At 43.1% G+C, this 15,185-nt stretch overlaps 3 protein-coding genes across 3 annotated transcripts in view; 1 reads left to right on the forward strand and 2 right to left on the reverse strand.

Moving 5' to 3' along the window:
- Nucleotides 1-15,185, forward strand: part of LOC146991362 (uncharacterized) — a 123,016-nt gene that overhangs the window by 99,519 nt on the left and 8,312 nt on the right. The gene's annotated exons all lie outside the window — the stretch shown is intronic.
- The window catches only part of LOC146991365 (von Willebrand factor A domain-containing protein 7-like), a 138,613-nt gene that overhangs the window by 43,816 nt on the left and 79,612 nt on the right, over nucleotides 1-15,185 (reverse strand). The window lies entirely within an intron of this gene.
- Nucleotides 780-3,863, reverse strand: LOC146991367 (uncharacterized). The gene is made up of 7 exons (XM_085790208.1): nucleotides 3,847-3,863; nucleotides 2,957-3,093; nucleotides 2,528-2,621; nucleotides 1,993-2,325; nucleotides 1,701-1,872; nucleotides 1,315-1,442; nucleotides 780-1,186 (listed from the first exon to the last, which is right to left on the reverse strand). The coding sequence occupies exons 2-7, from the start codon at nucleotides 2,995-2,997 to the stop codon at nucleotides 866-868; spliced, it is 1,089 nt and encodes a 362-aa protein (XP_085646334.1). The 5' UTR covers nucleotides 2,998-3,093; nucleotides 3,847-3,863; the 3' UTR covers nucleotides 780-865.

Consider the following 15,185-nt stretch of genomic DNA (forward strand, 5'->3'; position numbering starts at 1 on the left):
GGAAAAGAACGGAGTAACGCAGCGTTCGGTAACGGAAACGGAGTTACTGATTTTAAAAAAGCAACGCGTTACGTTATTAGTTACTGAAAAAAGGTAACCCAACACTGATCATCAGTCAAATTTTAGCATTTTAGCTTCAGAAGAAACTGTTGATATTAATTCTTACCTTGCCGCAATTTCCACCGAGTGGGAGATACGAGGCGGGGGGAGGGAGGGAGAGGGAGAGAAGGGTTCGCCCTCCTCACTTCTGATTGGTGATGGGGCTTCTCTCACATGCCACTCTTGTCAGTCATTTGTTGTCACGAGAAGAGAGTGGCGGCAAATAAATCTGTGGTCCGGGTCTTGTGTTGTTTTGAGGTTCACAGTCCCACTCACTAGTTGACATGCTCGGCTCGGCCCGAGACCCCCCCCCCCATCAAATTTTTTCTCCTCGGATCTACGCGATTCAGAAGAATGACCCATTTCGATTTCAAAACGGCGAATTTCGCCAAAAGGTGGCAAGTTTGCATGCCTGTGTGTAATTTCAGGGGGAACCTGTAACATGGATGCAGCAGAAGTTGTTGGCTGTTCACTTAAAGATTCAAACTCAAAATGTCTTTGTGTGGCCACTTCCTGGTTAGTATCGACCAGTTCTTCATGGTTCTTATGAACAGTCTTTAGGTGCTTTCTGAAGCCATTGTATGTACAAAAAGATGAAGGACATCCTTGCTCTCCACATTTCAAACGTAAGTTTTTAGCTGGATATAGGCCATGCTGAAATTCAAAGACCTGAACAATTTTTGTGGTGCTTTTTACAAACAAAACATGTGAACATACTCAGACAGTTCTTTCAACTGTGCTCTGACCTTTGTGAATTGGTGACATATTAATGGTCTTGCAGTAGTTTGGCCCTCAGTTCCTTGACTCGTGGGGTTTCCTTTGTGGTTCCAACATCGATGTTGTATATCGTTGTTTGGATGAAAGTGTAGAATGCAGAAAGTGCTTCATCATAGGAGAGGCTGAAGACATAGTGAGTCTTGAACAGCACATCAAAAGCAGCCACCGATGTATGAGCGTTGCATGGGATAGCTTTCTGGTCCACAACAATGAAGAACCTCGCGATTTTCTTCTTTTGCTCTCCGATGCAAAGGAGGAAAGGCTGCCTTGCATCAACTTTATCCAGGAATGTAGTGAGGCTGGCTCCTTCCTGTAGTTTGAATGACACATTATGCATAATACTTAGCATAACATAGTTACACAGCAAGAATTATTCTTACAGTCCAATCTGCACCTCATACTTCTTACATGGTAGTACAAAAAGCTGATGGTACATACCTTAATGAATCTGACAACATGATTGGCTGCCTGTGCTGAGCTCATCTTGGGAGTTTTTTTCTGGCCTTTTGATGTAGGGGGCAGGAGATGCAGCAGCAACAGGAGAGCAGACATATCACTATCCCAGCCTTGAAGACAAATATTTGAGACAGACAACAAAAGCATTGTAAAACATTATTTCTTGCTTACTACAGATACCATTTAACTAAAATGATTATTTTTGTTGAATAACAAAACTCAACCTCATATTCGTCATTATTAAAATGACAATCGATCAATTAATTTATTTCAGGACCACAAATTTAGCTTTGGATGACTGTTGTATATTGGATTTATTGAAATTGGCAACACATTGTATGTTGGATACAGAAAAACTTCATATTTACCGTAGTCATTCTCAACTTCAAGATCAGAAGCAGCCAGCAGCTCGTCAACATAAGGACTTGAGGGAAGACTCTGGCATTCTGTGATGACTCTGTGCTTGAAATCTGAAGACCACCTCGCAAGAAACCGTCCAGATACATGGTCCCCGAACATCATGGAAAAATCCTGTTCAATCTTTAAACAGAGGCACAATGTCCATATACAGCTTACTAAAATGCACTTTGCATTAGGAGTCAGTTTTCAAATAATTTATAATAAAAACAATAATCTCATATACATAATACATATTCCTACCAGTCCGGCTGTATCAAGAAAACGAGGGAAGACATCCAACACTGAAGCTGTTGCATCCTGGTCATGAACCAGCTTCTGTCTGTAGTCAAAGGTGGCTCTCATCTTCTCACTAACCACAGATTTGTCTGTTGAGTGTCTCATTATGGAGAGAGCCTCCCTGCACTCCTCACCAAGGAGCTGATCACCAGTTAACAGAGATTCTCGATGGGTTGTCGGACTGTCCTGGAAATCAGGCCTGGAACACTCACGGAAGCCATCATGGGTGTTGCGTTGTACCGTCTTGAGTCTCCATGCAAGATAGCCAGTATTGGCCTGAGGATCATAGAAGTGTTCCTGCATGCATGCACACACATCAAATATTAAAGTAGTAGTGATTGCAGATACTGATTCTGATAATGTGGGCATTTTTTGACCTAATTTCAGATAATGTCAAGTCTTTCCTGTAGTGAAAAAAATACATTATGCTGCCTACTCATACCATGATGGCCCAGTTATACAACACATTTTTGGACTTCAAAGGCACATTAAAACTTACGTATCCATGTTTTGAGTAAGGATCTTGCAGATAAGGAAACAAGGTCACAATTCCAAGCGCGTAAGTGGCCCTGGCATGCATGGGTGGAATCCTCCTTTAGAAACAAATTATTTATTAGGCTAGGCAAGGCAATTTTATTTGTATAGCCCGTTTTTACAAACTGTTTGTCTCAAAGGGCATTACATGGCATCACAACAACATCCTCTGTCCTTAGACCCTCACATCCACTGAGGAAAAACTCCATGGAAAACCCTTTTAACAGGGAAAAATCGGAGAAAGCTCAGGGTGAGCAACAGAGGAGGGATCCCTCACCCAGGACGGACAGACTGGACAGAGATGTTGTTACAGACAAGACAGTTTACAGTTTATTATTATTAGATGTGTCCCGTCATGTTTTCCTTTAACATTATATAAAAAATTATTTCTTACCCGTATGTTTCAACCATTTCCGCCACCAGAATGTTTACCATTTGCTTCCGTGCCCCAACTGACAATGTTTTGGTTTGACCATACTCTTTGATGATCTCTTCACCCTTCGGGTTGGAGCTGAGAGCAGTTTAAACCCTCTGCAAAGACAACATTAGGCAGAGCAGTGAACTAGGTGTCAGTGCACCGACACAGCCAGAGCCGTGAACTGAGACACTGGGAGCTTCCGCTACAAACAAGCTTAAAATATAGACTTATTTATTTTCGGAACAATTTCTCATGTCGGGGCTTCAATACAAGACGGACATTACAGACGAGCTGTATGGAGGTATTTGGATGTTTTTTGGTGTGTCTTTTTGCACGAAGAAAAGTAAGCCCTGTTCGCCACCGTCACATGGCAGTGCAGTGCTGCGCTGAGCTGCTGTAACTCCAAAAAGGCACAGATGGCTCTGAAACTTCTCCCAACCCTTAGTCGACATGAGAGTGAGTAAAAAATGAGTGAAATTTTAATTTTGGGTGAACTATTGACTACATTTGGTTAAATTTAGTTACGTTTCAGAGAGAGAGAGAATCTTTATTCATTATACTAGATAATGAAATTGTCTTCGGACCCACGGCTTAAAAACACAGACATACAGTACAGTAATAAATAGAATAGAAGAAAAAAAAAGTTTCATTTAAAAAAAAGAAAGAAAGATGCAACAGAGCTGGTTGCACAAGTATGTAGGGTGGCTCGGGACGAGGGAGTAAAGTATAGCATTAGTGCAAGTCTGAGTGTGTCTGGAGGGAGAGTACATATTAAAGTCACATTAAATATAAATAGTTGAAATGCTGCCACTTATCTAGCACTAATTTTATGATCTAATACATGTGTATCTTGTTTCAAGGTTTACCTTTCTTGCTTCGTCACGATCCAGGTCTGGCCCACTTAAAGCACTGGGCTCCCTGACATAACACTGTGCTTTACGTTGGCAATAAACCTTTTGGAATTATGAACTTCTTGAATCCTATTCGTCTAGCTATACTTAGTGTTACTGCCTGTTCCCCAGGCCAGGTTACTCATTTAGCCAGATTTCCCTTGCACTCCAGGTTCTTCTGAAAAATCCACAGAAGCCAATTATCCAGTTGAGGCCTGCTGTTTGAGGGGAATATGATGAAGTGCTTACTACTGTCAATCCAAGAAAAGTGGGAAATGTGTCATATCTTTGGCTTTTTCATTGGGAAGGAAGTTGTTACTTTAGCGGACTAAGATGTGTCATCTGTTCGTGGGAAATGAGCTGTGTTGCCCTGGTTGCTCACCTCAGCACCCTCTGACTCTGATAAAGACATGACGTCATGGTTGCCTCACCTCAGGCGTATTTGCAACATGGATCTGAGGGTGTTTCAACTTAAGTTACACCGAGACTGGCCTAAAGGGAGTGTTGTGGTGTGCATCTGAGTGCAACAGCTGTGTTCACACTGGCCCACCCGCACCGCACTCAGGCCTAGAGTTCAACTGGGTCGACCCAAACACTGCCTGTGTGGAAGCACCCTTAAGAGTCTTAAAGCAGATATCAGTGGCACGGCCGTTTCGGCTAATGCTGTGTTCAAGGCAGGCTTTTGAAACCGTAAGTTACAGCTTCAAGTCACAACTACGACTTGGTAGCGTTCCAGGTAACCCGTAGCTCGTGTTTTTACCGTCCTGTTGTCTGTGAAAGTTCCCTATAACGGCCACTCGTAACTTCCGACCCGTGAACTCGTACCAGATCGAACTGGTATGACTTCACAGGAAGGAAAAACACAAAGTACGAGTTTCCTTGAACGCACCATGAGTTAGCAGCCCCCGCCCTTGTCAGGCATCAATTGGTCCTCGTGCTACGTCACCACATTCACGCGCATCCCTTGGCTGCACACACAGCCCTTCATGCCGTTCTCTCCCCTCATTGGATAACACTTGTATCCCACAAGGAAAATTTTCTCCTCGGGTTACAGCAGAGCAGAGTGACGGAGAGACTCGTGTTTAGGCTGAAATACTTCATGTAAGTGATTGCTGACGGAAAATAGGACTATTTAGGACTTATATTAACAAAAACATTCCACTGATATCTGCTTTAAGTCTTAAGTCTTAAAGCAGATATCAGTGGAATGTTTTTGTTGTTTGGCATATTCCTGAGCCAATAAATAAATAAATAAATAAGAAAGAGAGAGACCAGGGACCATGGCCAGACCAGTTTTTGATGTTGATGTCTTTAAGTTAAAGACTGCAAGTTGAGCAGTTCATCTGTGCTCAAACATTGTCAACACAAGCACTTCTCCGTCATGGCGCACTTGAGCATGAGGAATTCCAGTCCAAAACCCCAAAAGGAAAGCACTCCTACACATGACAGGGAGGCATACTTTGAGTTTTTAAACATTCCCTTTGGAGTTAACTAAACACCATTTCCAGCCTCTACAGATTCAGATTCAAAAACACTTTATTTGTCCCCTGGGTACAATTTAATTTACATGTTGCTAACCTTGCTGAATGCCAAACATCCCTTTCATCAGTTGATTAATGGTATTTGGGGCATTACACAAACTTGTTTGTTGCTGCCTCACTTTGTTGGACTAACACTATCTGAACTTTGTTACTTGTTGGTAAATCCCAAGAGCTTGGTGAATGTAGTTATAGCTGTTCTTCATGCATATGTTTTTGTCACTCCCCTTCCCCTTAGACCAACTAGCAATATAGAAATTTTCATTGCTTTCATTGTTTATTATTATTTATATATGCTGTTAATCTTCATTTTCCCATACCTTCACTGCTGTGATGAAAGAAACAAACATAGAATCAATCTTCCCTGCATAAACAATATGAAAGATTGCATAACAGTTGAGGTGGGGAAAGCTGTTGGCTGCAGGAAGCTGTCATTACTGAACACTTGGCCACATCCTGTTCCAAAGTATTACTTTATAATAGTCACTCAAAATTCTAATGAACATTTTCCCTCTGTTATTTTTGTTCCTACTAAACACCAGAAAGCATGTAAAGAATTGATATTTATTTATTTAGTTTGCATCATGAACTAGAGAGATAGGACCACGGGTGGGGGGGGGGGCGCTACTGCCAGGCATACCATCTCTGTCAACATGGCAGGGTTCCTACGCAAGTATGGAAAGTATGGAATAATATGGAATTTGATTTCATACATTTCCAGGTCTTGAAAAGTATGGAAAACGGAAACTAATGTATGGAAATATATTTATCTTAATACTTATCTGGGTTTGGTCTTATTCACATTATTACTTTGTAGCCTATGCGCTATTGTACCTAGCTACAATATCCTGGAAATGATTTGGTTTCATAATGGCATACCAATTCAGAATAATGAAAACAAATGATTAATTGCATGCTTTATAAATGTGAAACACATCTACGGTATTTACTCAAATGTCACAAATTATTTAAAAAATTTTTTACTGAGACACTGCAAAAACTCAAAATCTTTCCAAGAATATTTGATTTGTCTTATTTCTTGTCAAAATGTCTCATTTCTAGTCAAAACTAAACTCTTTCCACTTAAAATAAGACACATCACCTAAAAATTAACTTGTTTTTAGATCATTTTCACTTGTTTCAAACAAATTTTCACTTGAAATAAGTAGAAAAATCTGCCAGTGAAAGCAAGATTTTTGTGCTCGTAATAGAAAGAAAAAACTTATCAGATTTTTCAACTTATTTCAAGCGAAAAATCTGCTTGAAAGAAGTAAAAAGTGTCTAAAAACAAGCTGCTTTTTAGGTGATGAGTCTTATTTTAAGTAGAATGAGATTTGTTTTGACTAGAAATGACATTTTGACTAGAAATAGGACAAATATTCTTGGTAAGAGTTTGAGTTTTTTGTAGTGGAAATCAGGAAATTAGGGTCTGGAAAAAGTATGGAATTTGGAAATTTAAAATGTGTAGGAACCCTGACATGGGAATCAAACCCACAACCTTAAGGTCAAGACAGAGCTAATCAGACACATGATCATATTTCACTGACCACTGATATGGAGGAGCTGTAACCACATTAAGTCACCTGTGTGTGTGTGTGTGGTAAGGGAATGTGTGTGTGTGTGTGTGTGTGTGTGTGTGTGTGTGTGTGTGTGTGTGTGTGTGTGTGTGTGTGTGTGTGTGTGTGGTTGTGCGTGTGTGTGTGCGCCTGCCTGCCTGCGTGTGTGAAGAGCCGTGCCGCTCCCACCAGGAGCGATAAAGTTGAAACTCTTGGTTTGACTGTGTCAGTGACAGTGACTAGCTGTCAGACTAGTTATAAACTATGTCCTCAAGTGTTTCCTGTGGTGGACAGTGGCCTGTCAGATGTATGGCAGCTTCAGGAGGACAAAGTTCTCCATTCACAACGTCGCCTGTTTTATGATTTGTATAAGGTTGAAGTGGATACATAGGCATTTATTTAATACACTAATCAAATTATAGTGTTGTTTTGAAAAATTAACAAAACGTGGGCTGTGGGTTCTCAAACTGTTGATCTGGATAAAATATGATAGAGGAAATACTGAATGTTGTTGAATTTAATTTATCACAGCTAAGGCATGCTTTGGTTAGGGACAAGCTAGTAATATCTGCCTAGTTAAATTAGCTGAGTTTATCTTGACTACTTTCCTGTCAAGTGTGCAGCTATTTCATCTCCCTCTGTTTACTTTTTTCAGATAATGATGTGGATGGTGAAACAGCTGAGTGAGGCCTTGCAGACACCATGGTGCCCATTTCAAGGGTCGTTGAAAAAGCAGATCAAATTCAGTTAATTCATCAACAATCTCAAGGGGCCAGTCACTTCAAGGTGTGACTGATCATTGCCTGTTGAATCGAAGTATACTGAACGAGACTTAGTCTATTGATAATTCAATTATTACTATCAAGCTTTTGGCCAACTGTATATTTTGTATATATATTCACCACCTGTGTCCAATACACTTTACTTCAAGCAACTTCCTTTGTCTTTGGTTTTCATTCACATTCTGTACATCAGAGCAATTTAATCCTCCCGCCTTATCTTCTGATTAGCCTACTACCTACTCTATTCGACTTAGCACTTGCTACACTAGCATATAGGCAAAACCACCCGACCTCTGAAGACACGAATATCTGAACATCGGAGCAACATTAGAAATCACGTTGCCACAAACCCAGTTGCTGTTCATTTTGCAGAGGCTAAACACAACATATCCACCTTAAGATATGTAGGGATTGAGACAATTAAAAAAACGCGCAGAGGGGGGGATATCAACACTCTGTTGCTTAAACAAGAACTGTATTGGATTCATACTCTGGACACTTTATCTCCTAGGGGGCTCAACGAAGATTTTGATATTAGACCCTGCCTGTAATTTTCCTGCTGGTACGGTTCTCTCTGATTGACTGTAGGTATAAATATATATATGTGTATCCTGTTCTTTCCTATTGACTATGGTCGCGGATCGACAACTCCCCGTCCTACTGTGCTGTGATCACAGGCTTGAGCAGCCGTCCAATCGACACGCGGATAAGCATCACGCACACCAATCAGAGAGCCTACTGATGATTGCCAAAGCAATTTCTGTCAGGACCACTATGTCAAAATAATATTTATTTACTTGCACAGTTTAATTTGGCGGTATGGTACTGTTCTGGGACCCCCTGCTCTTCCACGCGCTTGCGTGGAAAGCCTGAGGCAGGAAGAGCACCTTCCTGCCCTTCACGAGCCATCATGAACGGCATAAGCAGGGAGCGCAGCAGCAAAGAAAACCCAGACAGAGCAGAGCAACCAACAAGATATAATGACAGGAGGAGCTGGGGCGGAGGTGGGTTGCAAAAAAGCCGGCAGAGGAAGCAGCAGCAGCAAGGGAGGTGACGTCGGGCTACAGCAGTTTAAACAGCGCGCCCTGAATGCAGTTCCCCAATAGGGGAGTCAGCTGAGCCATCAGCTGACCTGCACAGGTGAAGACAGTTACGCTGTGCTGATTAGAGCTTGACGTCATGGCCTGCCAGAACTAACGCTATACGCTTAATTTTATTTTATTTTTTTGCCAAATCGCTTGATTTTGGCGTGAGAATTGTTTGAGTGGCGTGAGAGCGTGAGACAGGACCTAAAAGCGCATGACACACGCCTGATGCGTGAAAGTTGGCAACCCTGTCGTTGCCCCCCAATGGAAAAAGTTGTTCGGGCACGTTTTCTTTTCAACTGGGCCTTTTTTGTGGATGTAGTTAGTTCAAAAGTGCTGACAGATCGTCTGTTTTCCTCGAGATGACCAATAATCCGCATGTCCTGCCACTCTCTTTCCGCAGCTAAAGAATCCATCCGTATGCTGTACATGAGAAAGTTTGTGGCTACACGACTGTCTCTCTTGGATGGAGTTTTCTTTTCTCCTCGTGTAGCATTTACAGTCGAAGTTACGGATTTTCTCAATTTCGCTGTCTTTATACCCTTCAAATGTTACCACAGAAATAGCCAGTGTTGCCAGATCAGATTGACAGTTTCCAGCCCAATCACATCGTAAAACCCGCCCAATCCAATAAAAACCAGCCCAAACCACGAAGTTGCCATGTAAACCCGTAAAATCATAACACATAGACATCCAAAGCTTCATATAGCATCAAATAGCCACACATAAATGATAGATTAATAGGTTTAATTGCAACCAACAAGAGCGCAGTAAATCAACCATAGGCTACACAAATACAAATACACAAACCTCTGGCATCCTAGCGCCAGGCCCAGATTAGTAATAATAACAGCTGCACGTAAAAAGGTGCACTTTTAACCGTGTAGGCCTAATATATTTAATTATTTACATCACAAATGACCCGTATGAGGATTACTTGCAAAACAAACAAACAAACAAAAATGCACAGAGCGCCTCTCCCAGCCTCTCTTTTTCCCCTCTCTCCCTCCCCCTCTTTTCCTCCTCGCTGCTTTCCACAACTGTGGTGCTGAACGACCTGGTCGTACAGCAGCTGATTGAGATTCCAAACACACAACCACGAAAAACTAGTTTTAAAATAAACGAGCAAATGCCATAAGTGGGCTACAGATCAGTCACGGTGCAAATAAGATAAGGTGACATAAAAAAAAAAATCATCTCACCTTTTACGCAGAATCGGCGTCTTTCCATTAACTTGAACAATATTGAGAACGAAAAACTTTTTACAGTCACGGGAAGCCAGGTCGGCTGGCTAATACATGGATGAATCAAACCTTGCCAACAACTGTCGGGGAGGTTTGAAAGTGGCGGTCGTCAGTCCGTTTCTGCTCAGGCCAGAGTGCACATCCATGAGGCTGGAGTGGAGCCGTAATCCCATGCGATTTCTGGTGTCATCCTTCAGCAGCGTCACTTGGGAAAACGCTCTCTCAACGTGGGCATTTGATATTGGCAGAGTGAGCAATCTGATGACACCCAGTGCTAAATCTTTGAAACACTGGTTTCCTCCAGCATCTTGAAATGCTTCAACTTCCAGCCAAAAGGCGTCAATGGCCCGATCACCTGAGAAGCCGGCTGATACGATGTTTCTCCACTGGCTCTCCAAGATGTCCACCGAACAAGAGAAAAACTCAGCGGGCCTGTCTATTTTTGACATCACCAGCGTCGGACAAAAAAGCTCCAGTTTGCGGAGCATTTCCATTGATGCAGGAAGACGCATTTGATATTGCACCAGCACTTCTTTCAGAAAATCAAAACAGCGCGCGGAAATTCTATCCTTCAGCTCCGGTGCTAATGTGCTGGCATCCAGCTGCTGCTGGCTCCTGGTGTGAGAGGTAGAGGCTGGATGATTTAAGGTCAAGTTCCCTGAGACGACTGTCGTTGTTCATGCGTAATACGCTGGGCTTCACAACTCTCCTCAATGTTGACATGTACAGCCTGTCAAGATCCCTAAAAACACCCAGTGTATCTCCCGTTTCCAGCTGGAAATATTTGTTCACAGTTTTGATTTCCATCAACACGGGCCGGAGGAAGTGCATGTACAGACTGTTTGATTTGTCACTGTACATTTCATTCAAAAGTCTGGCTGCATAGTAGTGTTCGGCACTTGAAACCAAAATTAAGTGTAGCTTGAGGGCATCTTCCAGCTCTAAAATTCTTTTGATGCAGTCTGAGATCACCAACCAACGGGTTGAGCTTGGGGAGATGAATTTCAGAGGACAGCCACAGTCATTAATGGTCTTGTAGACACTGCCATAGTCACTCTGGTGCTTTGCTGAGTGTGCGAACCAGTTGTAGGTTTCTCTTATCATATAGTCCAGGTTGCTTGGAAGAAGTTGCATTGCTTTATGAGCCACTATATCCAATGAGTGGCAAACGCAGCGAATGAGATGTAAACTAGGCTGTTTTTGTTTTGAGGAGTGTGAAAACGGAATGATTTTTTCCGACCATGACACTTGCCCCGTCTGTTGCGATCCCCACCATATTTTTAATGTCCAGGCCACATTCACTCAGGAAAGAAACAATCTGATATGCCTTGAGCATCAGCGGTGAGAAGATTAACAAGCCCCAGGTAAGTACTGACAAACCTGTTGTGTTTCTGTGATCGGTACTTCACACACACCGATATATCGGTTGTTTCATCCAGATAGAGAGAATATGGAGACTCTCCAATATCTGCCTTTAACTCCTCTCTGAAATGTGGTGCCAGAACAGATGTGATAACAGCTGTACACTTTGTTCTGTGCATTTTGAATGCTCCCATCTCCTCTTGGAGTATATCTGACAAGTCCTGAACAGCATTAATGGAAGTGTGGCAGGCAATGTAGGTTGCATTCCTAAGTTCACAACGTTTTTGGTCATCTTTGACTGTGTTTTGTCCGACACCAGATCCAGGTATAGCAAAAGATTTCACACTCGGCGCACAGTGGGACTTGTGTTATTTTGGGGTGCCATGTTCTTTCAAATCATTAAGCTGAGCTCTTATTTCTCTGTTACAATACTTGCAACGGGCTTGAGTCATCTCCTGGGACAGCCGCGATCCAGGTCTTAAGTTCAGGGTCGGTCTCCCATTCCTTCCTGTAGGATTTCCTATATTTTCCCCACTTCGGCATGATGCTGCTGCTTAGCTAGGTCACCCGCTTCAAAGTCAGCTCTAGACTATACTAGGGATGTTTTCCAATGTGATATAATCCAGTTCGTCATCACTGCAGTCGTCCTCAGAATCAGATGTGAGGTTGGCTTGTGCAGAAGAGGCATTGTCGAAGAAGTACTTCAATACATTTTCGCTATAACAGCCACGGTTCAGCTCATCTGCTACTCTCTGCGCGTCGTCCATGTTGACTTAATGAGAGGCCTGTACCACGAAGCGAGCTCAGTTTACCCAGGGTTGAGTTTGCTTTGCTGCAGCTCTGCATAAGTAGCCATGCTGTTCGCTTCTAACAGGCAGCTGATTGGCGGAGCGAGAACAAAGCAGGCCTGTTGTGGTATGTAAACTAGGTATCAGCGCACACACCCCACACCAGAGAGAGAGAGAGGCAGAAAACAAGCCGATTTCAAACACAAAATTTATACTTTTAAATCAACCAAAACTCTTATTTGAACCACTGGGTGGCTTCTACATTACTTCAACTTGCACTTCCTGCAAAAAAACGAAAATGAGTAAATTTGGAAAAAAAATCACATTTGTGCTGATTTCCCTTTTTTTTTTTTTTGTCTGCATTGTCTGAGTGGATTACCACCACAAGGGTGGAAACCATATCCAGAGCTTAATGCATTTTTTGTTTATATACTTTAGTGACTGTCACCTGCCCTCCCTGGAATGTAGCTTCCGATAGTTATACTTCTGTAGGTCAGGGAGGGATGTGCTACACCGTAGCGAAATGAAAAGGGGGAGGTGAAGGACTATGAGGACAAAAAAAAGAAGTGAGGAGTGGGGGAAGATAGATGTTGAGCTATACAGTAGACAGTGTTTCCTCCAGGATTTTTATAAAGAGTGGCGGCGACGGGGGGGGGGGTTGTTGAGTGCGCGCGGATCGTCGGGGGGGGGGGGGTCCAAATCCTCTGCGGCCAGCTCGCGCCCGTTCGGCTAAGTCACACAAAGAAACACGAGACAATCCGGTCAATTGACAAATATGTCGGATGGTCTGATGGTGGTGGGGGGGGTAGCAATTAATTAGCGCGATTTAGCGCATATGTTTATTACTGTCATTACCTGTCCATGTGCCCGTGTGTGTGTAAGTGCGTGTGTGCGAGAGAGAGTTGCGGCCACAGAGTCGTTAATTAACTCTGGATGCACTGGGTGATAAGTTTCGTTTTTACTGAGGAGGAACTATGAAGAACTCAGCTGTGATTGAAAAGAAAAGCACCTAAACCCAGTCGAGAGATGTAATGGAAAGGGTGCAAAGTAAGGGTAACTGGTAGTGGGAAGCCTGCTTTACATTGTTTTAACATTAAAAAAAAAAAAATCATCATTCTGAAGGTGTGGCGGCTTTTATTTGCCGTGGCGGTGCGCCACGATCAATTACATGTAGCGGAAACCCTGGTAGATATAGTGCATGAAAGAAGGTGCAGGGAGGATGTGCCTGTGTGCTTGTGGACACTGTTGACAGCCCATCAGGGGCTTGGGGCCAGTGTGGTATCCATCAGGGCAGCAGGGGCGCCCCGAACCCCCAGCCAGCGGCCCATGGAAGCAGAAGGGGGCCAAACGGGATCCCATGCCCGGACCGGCCTAACCGCCACCCTCCAAACCCCCAACCGCAGTTTTTACCACTGGGGTTCCAGATTTTGACCTTTCCAGCCTTCTGTGTGGGTTGTGTACTGCATTAAAATAGGTGGACTTGGATAGTGGACGAGAGACTTCCTGGACACCACTGATCCATGCTCAACCTGTAGGTGTGTGTAGTGCTTTAAATTAAGGGACAGATGGGGAATAGGTGGGGTGTAGGATGGGAGGCCCTGGCACACTACTGCATCTACTCCATCGTGGGTCCCCTTGATCCACAACAATTCTGCCCCTTAGAGAGTGAATGTTTTGTGTAAAATGTATGTGAAAGATGTGTGGAAGTTTTAAGGAAGGTTTAACTTTAAATGGGCTGGTGTGGGTCTGATTCACGGGTTGGAGGTGTGAGACTGTGGTGTCATCCGGACCCCACTGGCAAGAGCGGAGGAGGGAGGGGGAGGGGTGGGGGCAGCCAGCCCACGGCACCAGAGGTCAGCACCGCACACCGGACGAACCAGCAGGCCGGCCACAGGACCAGGGACCAGACAGGGACCCCAACACCTCAGGGGACACCGGCTGAGCAGTCCAGACGAACCCACAGCCGAGGGTGATCCCATCGACCACAGGATCCCGCTGAGAGGTTGGAAGCCAGCCAGGTTTCACAGGATGGGTGTCATTAAGGGGAGAGAAGTAGAGAAAGAGATAACTTTATTAGAGACTAAAGATTAATACAGGTAACAGGTAAGCAGGTAACAAATTGCGTTTTACGCTTACTCATGGCGTTCGCAGACAGGCTGAGTATAATTAAACCATATAACTAAATATTTAGATTAAGTGAGTCGAGGAATGGAGACCATTTTTGTGTGAAATGTGTTAATTGGTTTTTATGACCGGCAGATATTTTTTCTAATGAGATATGTTCTGCTAGAAGATTCAGCCAGTGGTTAATGCTCAGTGATTGTTTATTTTTCCAATTTACTAAGATTGTTTTCTTGGCCATGGTGAGGGCTACCAGAAGAGATTTGGAATAGCTATTTGGGTATGGGCAGAAATATGTGCCACAACAAACTGAATTTGAATCATTCATATTTGAATTTGAATTGCTGAACTTGAATAATTGAATTGAACATTTGAATTTGAATCACATAATTTGAAATTGTATTGTTTAATTTGAATCATTGCATTGAAAAACTGTATTTGAATAGTATAATTTGAAATTGAAAGCCAATGAAATTTGATCCTCACTGAAAATACAACTCTCTCACAATTCAAATTCAGTTTTCAAAATTCAGATTCAAAATTTCAAAATTCAAATTCAAATTCAGTTTTCCCGTGACAGACATCCATCCGGGTACTTGAAGGATGAAGGAAGAGCAATCGAGCTCAGATACACAGGACTCCTCGCCTGTGTATCTGAGTCATGGATCTATCTGAGCTCGTAGAGAGTGTAGCTGTGCTTAACTGGTTCAACTCTGGTGCCTCCACAGAAATCAGAGTCACGCTCCTCATACAGGAGCTGCTCCTGTCTTTGCTGCTGCAGCGGCGGCGACAATTCTCAGTCTAAACTCGGCTGAAAAAAGAAAAAAGGAAGCCGTCTT

The sequence above is a fragment of the Trachurus japonicus genome, chromosome 1, assembly GCF_045865225.1.
Source record: "Trachurus japonicus isolate A0001 chromosome 1, Traja_1.0".
Classification (NCBI taxonomy): domain Eukaryota; kingdom Metazoa; phylum Chordata; class Actinopteri; order Carangiformes; family Carangidae; genus Trachurus; species Trachurus japonicus.